Genomic DNA, 14,323 nt, shown 5'->3' with positions numbered 1-14,323 from the left:
AGCCGGGCAGAGCCGCCGCGCTTCCGTCGCGGCGCACTCTGGGAGTTGTAGTCTCCGCGGGCCGCTGCCCGCTGAAGCCCCCCCCCCCCCCCCCCCCCACCCCGGGCGGCCGGGACGAGATGTCTGAATCTCGCGATAGCCGGGCGCCGGCGCTGTGTGGCGGGGCGGTTGCTGCGATACCGGCTCCATTGCCTGCGGGGGCTTAATGGCTGCTCGGGAGTCCGGTGAGAGGAGGAGGAGGAGGAGGAGGAGGCGGCGGCCGGCAAGCGGGGTCCGCGCCTGTCTGCGGGGCCGCCCGGCTCTGCGGCAGAGAACCTCTGGCGCTGCGGCCTCCCCGGCTCGGGGCGCTCTCAGCCTTTCTGGGGGCGGGTTTTTTATCGCCCCGGGGGACCAGGGGTACTTCCCGCCTGTTTAGGTGACGGCCAGCGGTACCCCCGCCTGACAGGGCCCTCCGGGCGACTGCCTGGCGGCTTCAGCGCTAGAAAAGCGCTGTCTGTGTGCTGCGGCTGGGGAGGAGCTCCTCGCGGGGCTGGTGAGAGCTGCCGCGGGTTGTCGGGGGTAGCCGTGGCCTGGGTTTGAACTGGTGCCTGGCGATGCCTGAAGGACTGTCTCCATATAACCCAAGTGGGTATTTACAGTGGATAGTTACTGGAAGCTGCTCGCTTCCAGTTTGTCTCATGAGAGGCTTGAATTCTGTGGGCAGATGCTGAAACAATAAATGCCACGAGAATTAGCAGGAGTTACCTGTTTTAACAACATAAACTGAGGGCTGACTAAGCACTGAAAAGGGACTGCTGTCTCGCCTTCCTCGTGGACCTTCTGTGGTCCTGTGTGAGCACTGTCTCTGTCTCGTCCCATGCTTTTCCAGTAAGGAAGCGCTTTGCAGATTTCTAAATAAAACTCAACTTTTAGTAGGGGGAAGAATTAAGCTGTAAAGAGTTGATCTCTGGTAGTTTTAAAGAACTTGTGCAAATTAAAGGACTATTTCTATCCTTCTTTCCAGAGAGAAGTTCAAAAAGGAACAAACATGGCCAGCAGTCACAGACCTCCAATAGCTCGTCCCTCTTCAAGAGCAGGAGTAGGACTGACTGCAAGGCCTACCTCTTCATCAAGGACTCCATCAGCAACCAGAATAGGAACAGGGGTATGTTAAAAAAAAAAAACATTAACTTTGATATATTTAGGTTTTTATCTGGGTTTTTTTGTAGATTTTTAGTACCATGACTGGAGTGATAGTTTCTTAGGAAGAATTTTAAGATTTTAATTTTGTAGAGTTTTATTTTCTAATTTTGACTGAAAAGGGTCAAGGAGGTCTTGCATCAAGTTCACCTGGGAGACCTTAATAGCATTAATGTTGCAGACAGAGGGAACAATGAGCAGCTACTCAAAGGTAATCTCTTACCCTTCTGCAGCAGGCATTTGACCGAAGCTTTGTTTCCCTGAAGAGATGTAAATGCTAAGAGATTCTTACAGGAACAGTATAGAGACTAACTTACGTTTTTAATTGCTTTGGCAATTGCATATGGATAATAAATTCATAATTCAGAGTTGGGAGGTTTGTGTTTGGGGTTTTTTTAATAGATGCCTCCTAGTACATCAAGACCTGGTTCTCGTGGTGGTTCTTCGACTACTGGAGGAGTCCTATCATCTCAGATTAAAGTTGCAGACCGTCCAGTGACTCAGCAGGGATTAAGTGGAATGAAAACTGCAATGAAAGGTATTTTTAGTGAAATTAGCTGTCAAGGTGTCTGCAAACATTTTAAAGGAGTATTTAGGATTTTGAAGGAAAACTTTTCATCGCTGTATAAATTGCAGAGTGAATAGCTATCATTAGTAGGAGTAGGAGAAAAGAAAGGAAGATTAAAGCATCCCTCTTATTTTCTTTGCTCTTGGCAGTCAGAGAAGACAAAGGCTTTTCTGTGCCTGAGCTGTCTTTAAAAATAATTCAAAAGAATAGAACAAGATAAATTGTGTCTTCTTCCATCACTGCAGAATAATTAAAATACTGTGTTATATAGTAACTATTCATATAGCTGAAAAAGTAATGTTTATCTCCACAACAGCCTAAAATGAATTTCTGCCTTCATTTCTTTTAATGAGGTAAAATCTAATTAAGAACACTAAAAAGATGGCAGTTCTCTGCCTGCAAATTCTGCAGATTGTTTTCATAATTTACAGTTCATCAAAATTAGTTGTTTGTTTTCTAACAAAATGTCATCTCACTCTCCTTTGCCAGGTCCTCAGAGACAGATAATGGATAAAACATACTACCTTGGACTGCTGAGGTATGTCTTAACAACACATTCAAACTGCAGAAGGTTTAATGCTCTATTCCCTTTCTGACATGAAGTTTGTTGTGCTTAGCAATAGTGTGGGATAGGTGATGTTCACTTACAATGAAATCTGTTCTAAGAGTTAAGGTCATTTTGCATATAGTTTGTAGGAGGAAAGGAATTTTATGCTTATGTCCAAGTATAGGTAGATTCCTTTGACATTTTGTTATTAGGCTTGCTAAGTTAAATGCATTCCTACAGCATTAGTAAAAGGAGCATCAGCGATTCTGAGCTTCCACCTGTAACACTTGATAGGTCTGATAGTTCCATTTGTAAGAAATAGCATCACAAACTAAGCACTTTTTAGTGTACATTTCAGGTGGTTTACTTGGATTACGCATTAAGCTAACACTGACAAAGGCAAGGCCTTGGGGAAACTGTATTGCATACACTACTTTGTCAGTTGATCATACTGCAGTATTGAATAATCAGCCCTAAAAGATGTTATTTTAAATATGGATGATATCCACATTCTGTGAAATGATGCTATGATTTTTTTTTTCCTGTCCATTTGAGAGTAATTCACATCTGTTTCACCAGCAGGGACAAAAAGCTAATTAAAATGTTTTATTTCATATACAGGTTTTCTAACAACTGCTTATGATTTTGTCTGATAGAACCACTCTGCTTTTTTCCCCACTTATCCAGCTCTTCTTTGAAATACTCATTTGAAACACGGTGCAGTGTGAGAAAGAGATACTGATTGCACATCTAGTTTCTGTTGTATCTGTGGTTTAGTTGTACGTTCAAATGTTAATGATTCTTTTTTGTTTATTTTTTTGCAGAAGCAAAACAAATGAACTCACAACAGAAATTAACAAGCTGCAGGAAGAAGTAGAAATGTACAAGCAAGAGAAATCTGTCTATTTGTCATATGAAAAAAGGTGAGGTGTATTGCAGCTAACGTGGTGCTAACTTTCTCAGTCACAAGACTATTCTCAGGTACTGTGCAGGATTCAAGGAACCATTAAATAATTCTTTTTTTCATTAATTTCTTTTTGCATGTACAAGTCTTCCCATTTAAGTTTGGCTTTTCATTTTGTGTTTAGGGCAGAGGCTTTAGCTGGTGAAATCAAAGAATTTCAAGGTCAACTAGCAGACTACAACATGGTATGCTGCTGTCAACTTTTGGTACTGAATGTTCTCCCTTCTCTCATTTACTTTATGCTGCTTTTGCTTTACTTCAGCATCTTTGTTACTGACATTTGTCTGTAAAAATGTGCTGGTGGTTAATACTGCCTTTTATTCAGTTATTGGAAAGGAAAAAGACGGAAACTAAGGAAAACATAAAAGAAAAATAACCAAGTATACTATAAATTAGGAGAAGCGGTTGCATACGGATTTAAGAAATTACTGCTGTGTATTATTTGTGGGTTTTGTACAGCCACATATAATGATGATTACTTCTGAAAACTGCATGTAGTCTATTCAGATTCCGAAATCTTGGTTTTTTCCATTTGCAGTAATAGAAAATTGCTGTGTTTTCCTGAGCGCTTTGTGAGTTGCTACCTATTTGTCTCATTTTTTTGTGTAATTAAAAAAAAAGGAGAGAAATAACAGCATGGAATTCTGTCTCATTTCAGGTTGTGGATATACTTAACACCAATACAGATATAGCAGAAGTGATTCGAGATTACAATATGGTAAGAATTGGGATATTTGCTATGTTTGAACAGTGACATGGTGTGTGTTACTTTCTTGGTGCTTTGAACGTATGACATATCTAAAAAAGCATAGCACTAATTTAAAACTTACCCATTTTTTCCAGTTAAATTTACCATAATATTGGCAACATTTTTGTAGTGAGACATCTGTCTGAAGTGTTGCATTAACAGTCCACGATAGTTTTCTGTGGTTTAGATTTGAGGCAGCTGTTGTCCCAACCCAAATTATGAGTGTTAAAATATATTCTTTATTTGACTTGGGAGCATAGAGCACTAGTCTTATGAAAGGCAAATTCACCAGACTGCACTGCCTTGTAAAGCTGCTTGGTCATCTGGAAATTTAGTTCTCTTTTGTCTTCTGCCTTTTAAATGACTCCAGTGTAATATATATTAAATAGCACTCTGACATGGCCAACCACAAAATCAATGAGCTTTGGTCTTCCATTTACTTTCTTTCTTTATTTTCTAGCACAGATAGAGTGTTCCTGTAAGTATTAAGGTGTGAGTGGCATTAAGCATGTTCCATTTCTTACGATTACTTTGTCCATAAGCAAAAGAAACTAGTTTTAGAAAAGGTTATTTTGGTAACATGAAAAACCACCTGAGTATTTCTTGGTCAAAACAATTTTTTTTTTCCCTGCATTTGATTCAAAAATAAAGTCACAACATCTGTGTCATAAAGGGAAGAATGCTTTGCAAGCGTTACATTTTCATTCTGTCTGTATGCTTAAACAGTATTTTACTAAGTGTTTCAGGAGTAGATCCCACAGGAATAGTAAGTGGATTGATTTGTTACAATCTTGATTGTTTTTCTTTTTCAAATGTAGAGATGCCTTCTTACTTCCTTTGGTTTCCAGTGGAAGACTGCAATTTCAGAAGGTCTTCCTTAAGTATCAACTGCAAAAAGCCTCTGGAGCAGGTGGCCTCTGCTGCTCCTTTCTCTACTGCCCTCTGAGCAGCTTCTTGATCATTTAAAGGAAACTTTGGACTTGTGTATAAAATCTGTATCTTTATTATTATGTATTATATCAAAATATCTTTCTTTTTTTTTTTTTTTTTTTAAGTTAAAGGTTCAGAATGACCGAGACGCTCAGAGTGTGGATAAAATTTTCACAGAAAGACAAGCGTAAGTACATGAAGTGTATGCTTCTCCAAAGCTGTTAAAATCATAACTGAACATGGCAAAATTGAGGTGTTATCTGATTCAGAAGTTCCTTAACAGTGTGATGCATGCCACAAGTGATACCTGAGCAATTTCAAGATGAGGGTGGTGAGACATTGGAACAGGTTGCCCGGAGATGTTGTGAATGTTGTGGGTGCCCCATCCCTGTAAGTGTTCAAGGCCATGTTGGACAGGCCTTTGAGCAACCTGGTCCAGTGGAAGATGTCCCTGCCCATGGCAGGGGGATTAGACCTAGATGATTTTTAAGGTCCCTTCCACCCCAAACCATTCTATCATTCTATCATACAATACATCAGTGCCAAGCTGCAGCTGGAGTTCCTAGCTTTAAACTCTTCTGAGTAACTGCTGTGGAGATACTTACCATGTCATCAAGAAGGAGTTAGGTGGCAGTGGAGACTCCTGTCTTTTGGCAATCTGCTGTCAAGGTCCTGAATTTTGGAGGTCGTGTTGTGGATTAGCAGAGTGAGGAAAGCAAGCGAAAGTGGGAACTAGAACTGAGATTCCTGTCTGGTAGGGTAAGGGTTTGTGGAGGGTAAGATGAGGACATCGAGACGTAGTAAGAATTTGTAAGCCATGAGAATGGCTTGTGTAGTGATAGGCTGAGAGGGTGCGTTTCTGAGATGTTTAATTTAGGGACAGGAGATATGCAGGAGAAAGAAATACGATCCTGCTTGTTGCCAGTAAGAGTAATCTCAACGATGAGGTTTTATGTATAAATAAGCACTTTTAAGAAACAATTTACCATTTAATAATAAATCACTTTCCAATAATACTGTGGTTTTCAACAGCTCGCAAATGTGTCTATTCTACCCCTGAATGCATTCTTAAGTGTTAAGAAAACAAGAAAAGAAAAAGCTTGGTTCAGCAGCAAACTAAGGCATTAGATATGCAGTAATGATAATTTATCATTGTACTGTATGTAGACACATTTAAGGGAATGGAGCAGTTGGTCTTTCTTGCTCTGCTAATTTGGGTAAAATAACCCCAAATGCTCTGTTCTCCCATTGTGTTAGTTTTGCCTGATAGACTACTGAGCTGTGACACCATTGATTTGGATTCAGTCCCCAGTCTGGCTGTGGTCTGCTTTGACGTTTTAGAGAAATTATTTTTCCTTTCAGGACTTCTTCACAATTAAAGCATTAGTGATCCTGCCAGCTTCACAAGCTACTTTGTAAAGACTTGTTCATGTTAAGCAATGTACAGTAAGCTCTCCCCTACCCCTGCCATAAGTAACCAAGTAGGTTTTTATAAAAGATGGATTATGAGTATTTTTTGCATGTTTTGAAATACTTGTTGTGACACTAATGCATGCACTTCACCACATTTTTTAGCTGCATGATTCATGCAGCGATACCTCATTATGGATTTGACGAGATGAAAGGAGATGGACTGCTTAGCTTCATTTTGTATTGTACATAAGTAGCATAATATGGAAGTACAAATGTACTACAGTTTTGAAAAGTCAGTTCATCATCCATTTTTTAAGACATTAACTCCCCTCAGTTACATAAGAATCTATGTATTTATCCTCAATAAATCCATCTTCCCCAGGCACAAAGGCATGAATTTTCTCAAATATTACTATGGGATCTTCATTGTTTGTACCTGATACTGTAGGAAAAGAATTCATGTCAGCTGAGAACTCCTGTTCAAACATCTCTGAGTCATTTTCTTCCAGACGACGGTGACTGTAGCTGATCAAATAGCGATACCATGTCGGACATTTTGTAGCACTAAAAATCAGGAGTGTAGTGCTTAGGACAAACCCTAGGACACCCGCTAGGAAGGTCCAACTTTTGCCAAGAAGTGGTAACTCTTTAAAACAGACAGGGGAAAAAAGAAGCGTCATCTTCATGAGGAATACCAGCAAGAAGTTTAGTATGAATTTTTTCATAGTTAAACTGAGAACTCACAAAATAAACAATGGTAGAGGAATTACTGAGTGTCTCCAAAGCTTTAGTAGAATGTTATTGCTATGTCATTAGGGAGTCAGTCACATCACTCAGACCAAAAATGTATGTACATCTTATATTTCCTAGCAATATAAATGAAGTATGCATATTTATCAAAAATAATAGTTTAAAAGTCAGATGAAGTTCTGGGGATATATAAAAGATAAAATCATTTTTTCAAAATTTAAATTCCAAGATTGGGATTTGGAAAAAAAATCAGTAATTGGCTTGAAATTCTTTTTCCCAGGCTTTCATTTCTGTATGGTGATGATGTCTGCACCCTAAAATATTACGTCATTTTTTTGGCATATCCTTTCAATTGTATTTCCGTTATAATAAAAATTTCGATAGACTGTAGTTGCCAGTAATTTTTATTTAGAAGCTGTTTTTTCATACTGGCCAGAGTCCTAAAATAGATTATAGCTGCTACAGAAAAAAACCAACCAAACAAACAAACAAAAAAAAACCCCAAAAACCCCCCAGTGTATGGCAGTGGTGGCTTACAATTTGTGTATGTATCTGGAGACTAGTATTTCTTCTGCTTTAGCGAGAAGCGAGAAGTAAAGCATTTCAGTATGGAACAGTAGAGAAGAACGTTAATTTTGCATGTAAGAAAAAGAAAAATTGACTTTACCAAAAGAAAAGCTAGACTATTACAGAGTGATGATCGAATTAACATCAAAAGGTGAAGAAAATTAAGGAGACTTATCACTGAAATTTTCAAAGAACATGGGATGGGCACATCTGTGTCCTTTACACTGAACACAGTTGAGAGCCGGAGTAAAATTAATAGGGTCACTCTTTTACATTTTAAGAAGACAGCTATGTCTAGAAAGCAGTTAGTGTGGAGGAAGTAATTGAATTTTTTTAAAGGTGCTTCTCTAGTTCTGTTCGACAGAGATCTGGGCAATTACCTCCATTTCAAGCCTTTGAAATTTCATCATCAGTTTATATCATTTGAGAATTCAGGTGTGGTTTATCCATTTTGAACACTTATTCAGTACAGCTTAACATTCACCATAATGTGTGTACAGTCTACCATAACCTGGAAATACACTTGTTCCATAACCCTGGCTTTTATGGAAGTATTACAGTGTACTAGGAATACAAAATGGTATGAAATCATGGAACAGCAAATCAAACAGCTTGTAAGCAGTAAAGCAAAACATCGGTATATTACCTGCATGGGTTCCATTGTTTCCGGTGATGTTGTTTGGAGTCAGAGCTGTTAGTAAGGCAATATTTTTAAGCTTAATGGCAGAAGTGGAAGTTACAGTGTTTTCTAAAGAAGCTTTTTCAATTTTGCAGTCAGCTGATTGGATAGCTGCTGTCTTGATGGAGAATTTTTCCTTGTTGTTTGGGAATGTACATGTAGTGTTGTCTTCATTTTCTGTGAATGTGAGCAGTGGAAAGACTATGAGATATTGTTAATTAATTGGCACTCTAAAAATTTTTCATGGATAACTAATGTATTACTGCAAAATACCAATAAGTTGATGGAAAATATTATCCAGATCAGGAAAAAACAAGATAAGGCTGTTTCATGTAAACAAGTATGCAATGCTGCTCTTTGCAAAACTTACCCATTGTCACATTGGAGGCAGTTAGCCATATCTGTAAATCAAGGAGGTCACAGGAGCAGGTCCATGGGTTTCCAGCTAAAGCAATTTTAATCAATTTAAAAGACAATTTTATATGAAAAGATTTCAGAAAGTTACACTGTAGACTTAAAACTGTCAGACTTTTTAGAGAAGTAAATACATCTGAACCTAGCTGAGTAATCCTGTTATAGGATAGATTCAACACTGACAGTTGATTTAATCCTGCAAATGCTGCTTTATGAACTGTGCTAATATGATTGTTGCTGATATCCAGAATTATGAGTTTTGTCAGATTGCAGAAGCTGTTGTTATACAGTACAGTAATCATGTTTTCATTCAGATAAAGTTCAGTGAGGTTAATAAAACTTTGAAGAATTTCTTTGTCACTATCTTTCAAAGTGATTTTATTATTTTTGAAGGTTATTGTAGTAACGTTTCGGAAAAGGTTAGTGGGGATATTAGAGAGGTTCTTTCCAGACTCCTCACAAGTGACCTGTTGAAAAAAAGAGAATGACAACAATTAAATACTGTAGGTGATGAAGGTGTCTCAATGATGACTATTAAGGGCATGAAAAATCTTTCTTGTATTTTTTAATGCCAGCACTTTAGAAGAAAAGTGCTACTGCTCTTCATGCAATTTTATTTATGTATTTCTTAATATACTCATGTTCTGGTGATACAGGGGAATGAATCCTCCTGGTGTATACAGACCTGAAGTTCCATACCACTTAGTGCTTAAACTCTGAGATGCAAGGCTCTTTATGTGATGATCATCCAAAATATAACCAGTTTGGCTGGAATTTTGGCTACTATTTTGGAATTAGTAGGGCTGTCTGTTTTAGAGTTCTATGTGAAGGTTGGCTGGGTAGAAAAAGGATTTCTTTCCCACATAATTGGGAAAGAATATGTCATAGAGGAAGTGGATTCAAGGCTGAAAATTAATTCAAATATGCCTTTTCAAATGTATTGCTTTGTTTCAAAACCAGCTATGTTTATTCTTTAGAACATCTTTGGAGCAGACTTTTAACAAATCATTGAGTATATATTTTATAAATATAGCACTTAAATTCATTTTGGTTTTCTGGGTTGAAGTTTAGCATAGCTGCAGGCTTTTCAGGTTTGGGAATGTTTACTCTCAATACCTTGAAACATTTTTGATTTCTGAAAGGAGTAGATTTATTTATATGTATATGTATGCATCACTGCAGATTACAGTTTAGTGTCAAGGTACTTGAACTGGCTTTAAAGGAGATTCTAAGTACTGGAAACAGATTGGTTGGGTTATCCCTCTTCCTAAATTAGTAGCCTATGTTCAGCTTTTTACTCCTGTGACTAGACTGAGTCTAGATAGTTTATTTAAAAATGAATGTAGGTGGAGTGCCTTTTTTACACTGGATATACCCCATTGTGTGGGGGGTTTTTTTGTTCTTCATGTGTGTCCCAAAGATGAACAAGCAGTAGATACAGTACTGGACCTGTAGGCAGTGAGTCAAAGCAAACAGTGCAATACCAGTTTTATCACTTGACTGTTAATCCCATTCCCCTATAAATAGAAAATCCATTAAATTAATCTCTGAAAAAAACTTTAAAATGTCTCACATATGTTTGGACCTGACTTGGGCAAGTGCTATCTCAATAAATGTCTCTAAGTTGAGCAGTAGTTAGCCTTGTCCAAATAACTGCTGCTTTTTAGGCCTATTCCAAAATGATGTGAAGATAAAGGAGGCACTCCTGTTGTCTGCACAGAGATTTGACTGAGATATAAAACCATCTCAAATATTTTTCACTGTTATTCACCCACTTACAATGACTGCCAGCAGCTAATTGTCCATTTCACAGAAAACCATGTCTTCTTGTTTGTTTCTATGTGCTTCTTTCTTCGGGAATCTTATGTTTACAAGTTAGTTTTTAAAATGCCTTTAGCTTCTAGTGTATCTTTCAAAAATAAGGGTAATTTACAAACATATAAAACTTACAGTTTGGGAAGTAATGTTGCAGTCAGCAGTGACTGGATTCAAAAACAGTGTTCCAGCCCAGATCACAAGCCAAGAGAGTTTCATGTTTAGAGCCTAGTAAAAAACAACACTTTTGTACACCAAGACCAGAATACCAGTGTCTTCTGTAGTGGTAGTATAACAAATAAATAGATATAGTTATTTCAATGATCATTTAATAAATTTTGTTCTACATAAATACTACAAAATGTAAAATTAAGAGGAAAAACATAGGTTATCAGAATTAATGTGTTCACTTAATTGAGCCAAACCTAAAATCCAGTGAGCAGACTGTATCAGTAAATAGAAAAGGGATTGATTAGACAAGTTAATAGACAAGTTTCATAAATGAATAAACCAAATAGGCAAGGATGTACTCATTAATATCCCTGTTAAAGCAATTATGGGTACTGGAAGACTACAATAGGGGTAAACTGCAGAAAGTATTCAGGCTTGCATGCTCTCCCCAAGTAATTTCTCTTGTTGCTGTGGACAGTGGCAGAATACCGTACTAGATGGATTGTTGTTTTATGTTTCTTCCATACGTTATTAAGCATTTTTTTGAATTTTTAATTAGTAGATTGATCTTCTAATCTCTTTCTTATCCATAATATAACATATATCATATGACATAAACCTGGACCTCTGTATTATGAAGGTGTAATTGTTGCTCTGATCTTTGGAACTAAGTAAACATGGTTCAGTCTTTTGTGCTGGAGTTTTTGTAAAGATTTGAACCTTATTTCTTGAGTCAGGAAAGCTGTTCTGATAAATGGTATTCACTGTGACATTAATGTTTCTCAGAGAAAGTGTCACTCATCCATCCCCAGGCATTCTTTGCAAGATCTACTCATTTTGAACAGAAGTGTTAAAACATCTCTGTCAGATGTTAAATCAGTCCTTGTTTATGCCAGACTTGAATTAAAATATTATGTAAAAGGTAGCTTATCCCTTCATTTTTACACTTTTTCTTAAGCATCTGAAGAGAAAAAGACAGTGGGCTAAGTGAATCTCAGTATCTCTTTCCCAGACTGCGATCTTCCAGATTAAAAAAGACCCAAAAGATAAGGTGTAAGATACTTGTTTAAAGTGCCTATTGTATCTTGAGCTGTAGTGAATATTCACTGAATTTAACAGAGAGTGGGGGAAGTTACATTAGCAAGCTCAATTGCATGAACAATGCTAAATATAGGCAGCCAGTCAGATTTTAAAAGACTCACCAATCCTTAAAAAGAGTGCCGGGATGCCTTTGCTGGTCAGTATGGAGTAGGTGAGGTCACAGAACAAATAGGTCAAGTCTAATTGATTGCTTCTATACATTTGTGTATCTAAGGACTGACCTCATTCACTTAACTGAATTGTCCTGGAAACTTACTAACTTCTTGAAAAGAAAATCATGATAAATGCCACTTATACAGCTCTGATCCACTGTATATTTCTACTGCTGTTGGAAATCTACATTAAGTACAAAAAGAGTTCATAAACCTTTTTGTTAGACATTATCTGTGGCGGGGACAAGGGGTACTAGCAGCAGCAGCCACTGTGTTCTGTATTAGGTATTGTTCTTGTCAGTGATAGTACTGGTGGCCTGCATACTTTTTGGAGCCAATTTGTATATTGCTAGTGGAAAACTTGATGCAGTTTGAGAACTCCCAATATAGGCTATGTTAACAGTTGTATCTTGTGGCATGCTTGGACCCTAAAGATAGTGCTTCCAGGATGTTCAGAAACAGAGCAGGCCTTAACCAGGTAATCAAGAAATACAGATTAATAGTATTACTGAAGTTTGCAAGTTTCAAGAAAAATACTGTCTTTAACAGAGTGGGGAAAATGTATTAAAATATTATTTTAAGTTAGTCTGTAAGTTAGTAACAATCAAGTTGAAAATGAAAGTTAATTTTAAAGTTTTTCAGAACTTCAAGCAAAAAGTTAAGATGTCTGAATGAAGGGAATGCCATTAACTTGAAAAATCGTTTTCCTGTCTAAAAATTCATTCTACATATGTCTAAGTCAAAAACATAGTTCCTATTTTTTTACTTTAGGTTCTACTGAAAAATTAGGGGGTTTCTTACAAATTTGATTCCTGGCATTGTGTGTGTGGGCACCTGTCTCGTCAGTAGAACAACAGGAAAGCATCTGTAATTTAAATTGCAGTTTAGCTTTTTACTAGAACCAGACTTTAAGAATTGGTGTTTAAAGTAATTGCTTTGGAAGAAACTGAGCCTGGCAAAACATAGAATCATAGAGTCATAGAATCATTTAGGTTGCAAAAGACCTTCAAGATCATCAAGTCCAACCATCATCCATGCCCACTAAACCATGTTCTGGAGTACCCTGTCTACGCGGTTTTTGGATACCTCCAGGGATGGTGACTCAACCACTTCCCTGGGCAGTCTGTTCCAATGCCTGACAACCCTCTCAGTAAAGAAATTTTTCCTAATATCCAACCTAAATCTCCCTTGCCACAACTTGAGGCCATTTCCTCTCTTCCTATCACCCGCCACCTGACAGAAGAGACCAGCACCCACCTCACTACAAACTCCTTTCAGGTAGCTGTAGAGAGTGATGAGGTCTCCCCTCAGCCTCCTTTTCTCTAAACTAAACAGCCCCAGCTCCCTCAGCCGCTCCTCATAAGACTTGTGCTCCAGGCCCCTCACCAACTTGGTTGCCCTCCTCTGGACACGCTCCAGCACCTCAATGTCTTTCCTGTAGTGAGGGGCCCAAAAACTGAAAACATTGGTAATACCTTGACATTTCCTTGTAATTAGAAGCATTTTCTTAAAACGTTTCCCTTGGAAAACTTCTAAAGATTTTATCATTTAATAGTAATGTAATTCCTATTGTTTTTCTTAAATTTGTAAACAAAAAGGCAGATTTGGGGAGGTAGTGGAGTTTATATAATCAGGTAGTCTCGTTTTCAGAGAAAAGAAACAGACTGTTTCCTGTCTTTCTACTGAACTACAATTTACTTAACAACTTGGCATGTCCAAGGTACATAGTAATTCCTGAACTTTTAATGTATCTCAAGGTGTATTTGTTTCCAGTCTAGCAACAAAGTTATACTAATAAATCTTTGCCTACTTTTTGAAAAAGGTGTGCCAAGTGTCTTACCTTTCTGTTGCTTCCTAGAGGCAGCATATGTACACATGCAGATTTTTCAATGCACTGACAAGAAATAATATGGTGCAACAGCACTTTGGTTTTGTTCAACCTTTGTACCTGATGAATAAGCAGCCAGTGTAAAAAAAAAAAAAAAAGAAAAAAACAAACTAGAAAATCCTTAGCAAAAGATTGACTAAGTTGAGCAACTTCTTATAATCATCTTGGATTTAATTGGATCTGCAGCCAATAGGGAAGTCTAATAGTAGTATGCTCAAGTATCAAGTTCCAGATCATATAGGAAGCACTGAGTTAAAATGCCACAGGGAATTACAAGCAAGTTGAGTTATAATCAGTTAAAGAAATGCTGGAGACAGAAAAAGACTTGCATTTTTTATGTGATCAGTCATCAAATGAAGAAGATTTCAAGGTATTTGCATACTGAAGTAAAGATCTCAGTTAAATCTGTGTTAATTCTTGTGTTTTGGAAACATCAT

At 37.7% G+C, this 14,323-nt stretch overlaps 2 protein-coding genes across 2 annotated transcripts in view; one reads left to right on the top strand and one right to left on the bottom strand.

Moving 5' to 3' along the window:
* The first annotated feature begins 104 nt into the window (after window positions 1-104).
* IFT74 (intraflagellar transport 74) overlaps window positions 105-14,323 on the top strand; it is a 41,732-nt gene continuing 27,513 nt past the window's right edge. The window contains exons 1-8 of the mRNA XM_069775989.1: window positions 105-224; window positions 1,004-1,144; window positions 1,582-1,717; window positions 2,237-2,285; window positions 3,119-3,217; window positions 3,383-3,443; window positions 3,917-3,976; window positions 5,062-5,123. Coding sequence (XP_069632090.1) covers window positions 1,028-1,144; window positions 1,582-1,717; window positions 2,237-2,285; window positions 3,119-3,217; window positions 3,383-3,443; window positions 3,917-3,976; window positions 5,062-5,123 — 584 coding nt within the window. The 5' untranslated portion in view covers window positions 105-224; window positions 1,004-1,027. The remainder of the gene's footprint in view (window positions 225-1,003; window positions 1,145-1,581; window positions 1,718-2,236; window positions 2,286-3,118; window positions 3,218-3,382; window positions 3,444-3,916; window positions 3,977-5,061; window positions 5,124-14,323) is intronic.
* On the bottom strand, window positions 6,574-13,918 carry LRRC19 (leucine rich repeat containing 19). Its single transcript, XM_069775995.1, has 5 exons — window positions 13,839-13,918; window positions 10,710-10,802; window positions 8,716-9,226; window positions 8,313-8,522; window positions 6,574-6,995 (listed from the first exon to the last, which is right to left on the bottom strand). The coding sequence occupies exons 1-5, from the start codon at window positions 13,863-13,865 to the stop codon at window positions 6,670-6,672; spliced, it is 1,167 nt and encodes a 388-aa protein (XP_069632096.1). The 5' UTR covers window positions 13,866-13,918; the 3' UTR covers window positions 6,574-6,669.

Source organism: Haliaeetus albicilla, chromosome Z (assembly GCF_947461875.1).
Source record: "Haliaeetus albicilla chromosome Z, bHalAlb1.1, whole genome shotgun sequence".
NCBI classification, from domain to species: Eukaryota; Metazoa; Chordata; class Aves; order Accipitriformes; family Accipitridae; genus Haliaeetus; species Haliaeetus albicilla.
The sequence above is the reverse complement of the archived record's forward strand: the minus strand, read 5'-3'. Positions and strand labels throughout refer to the sequence as shown.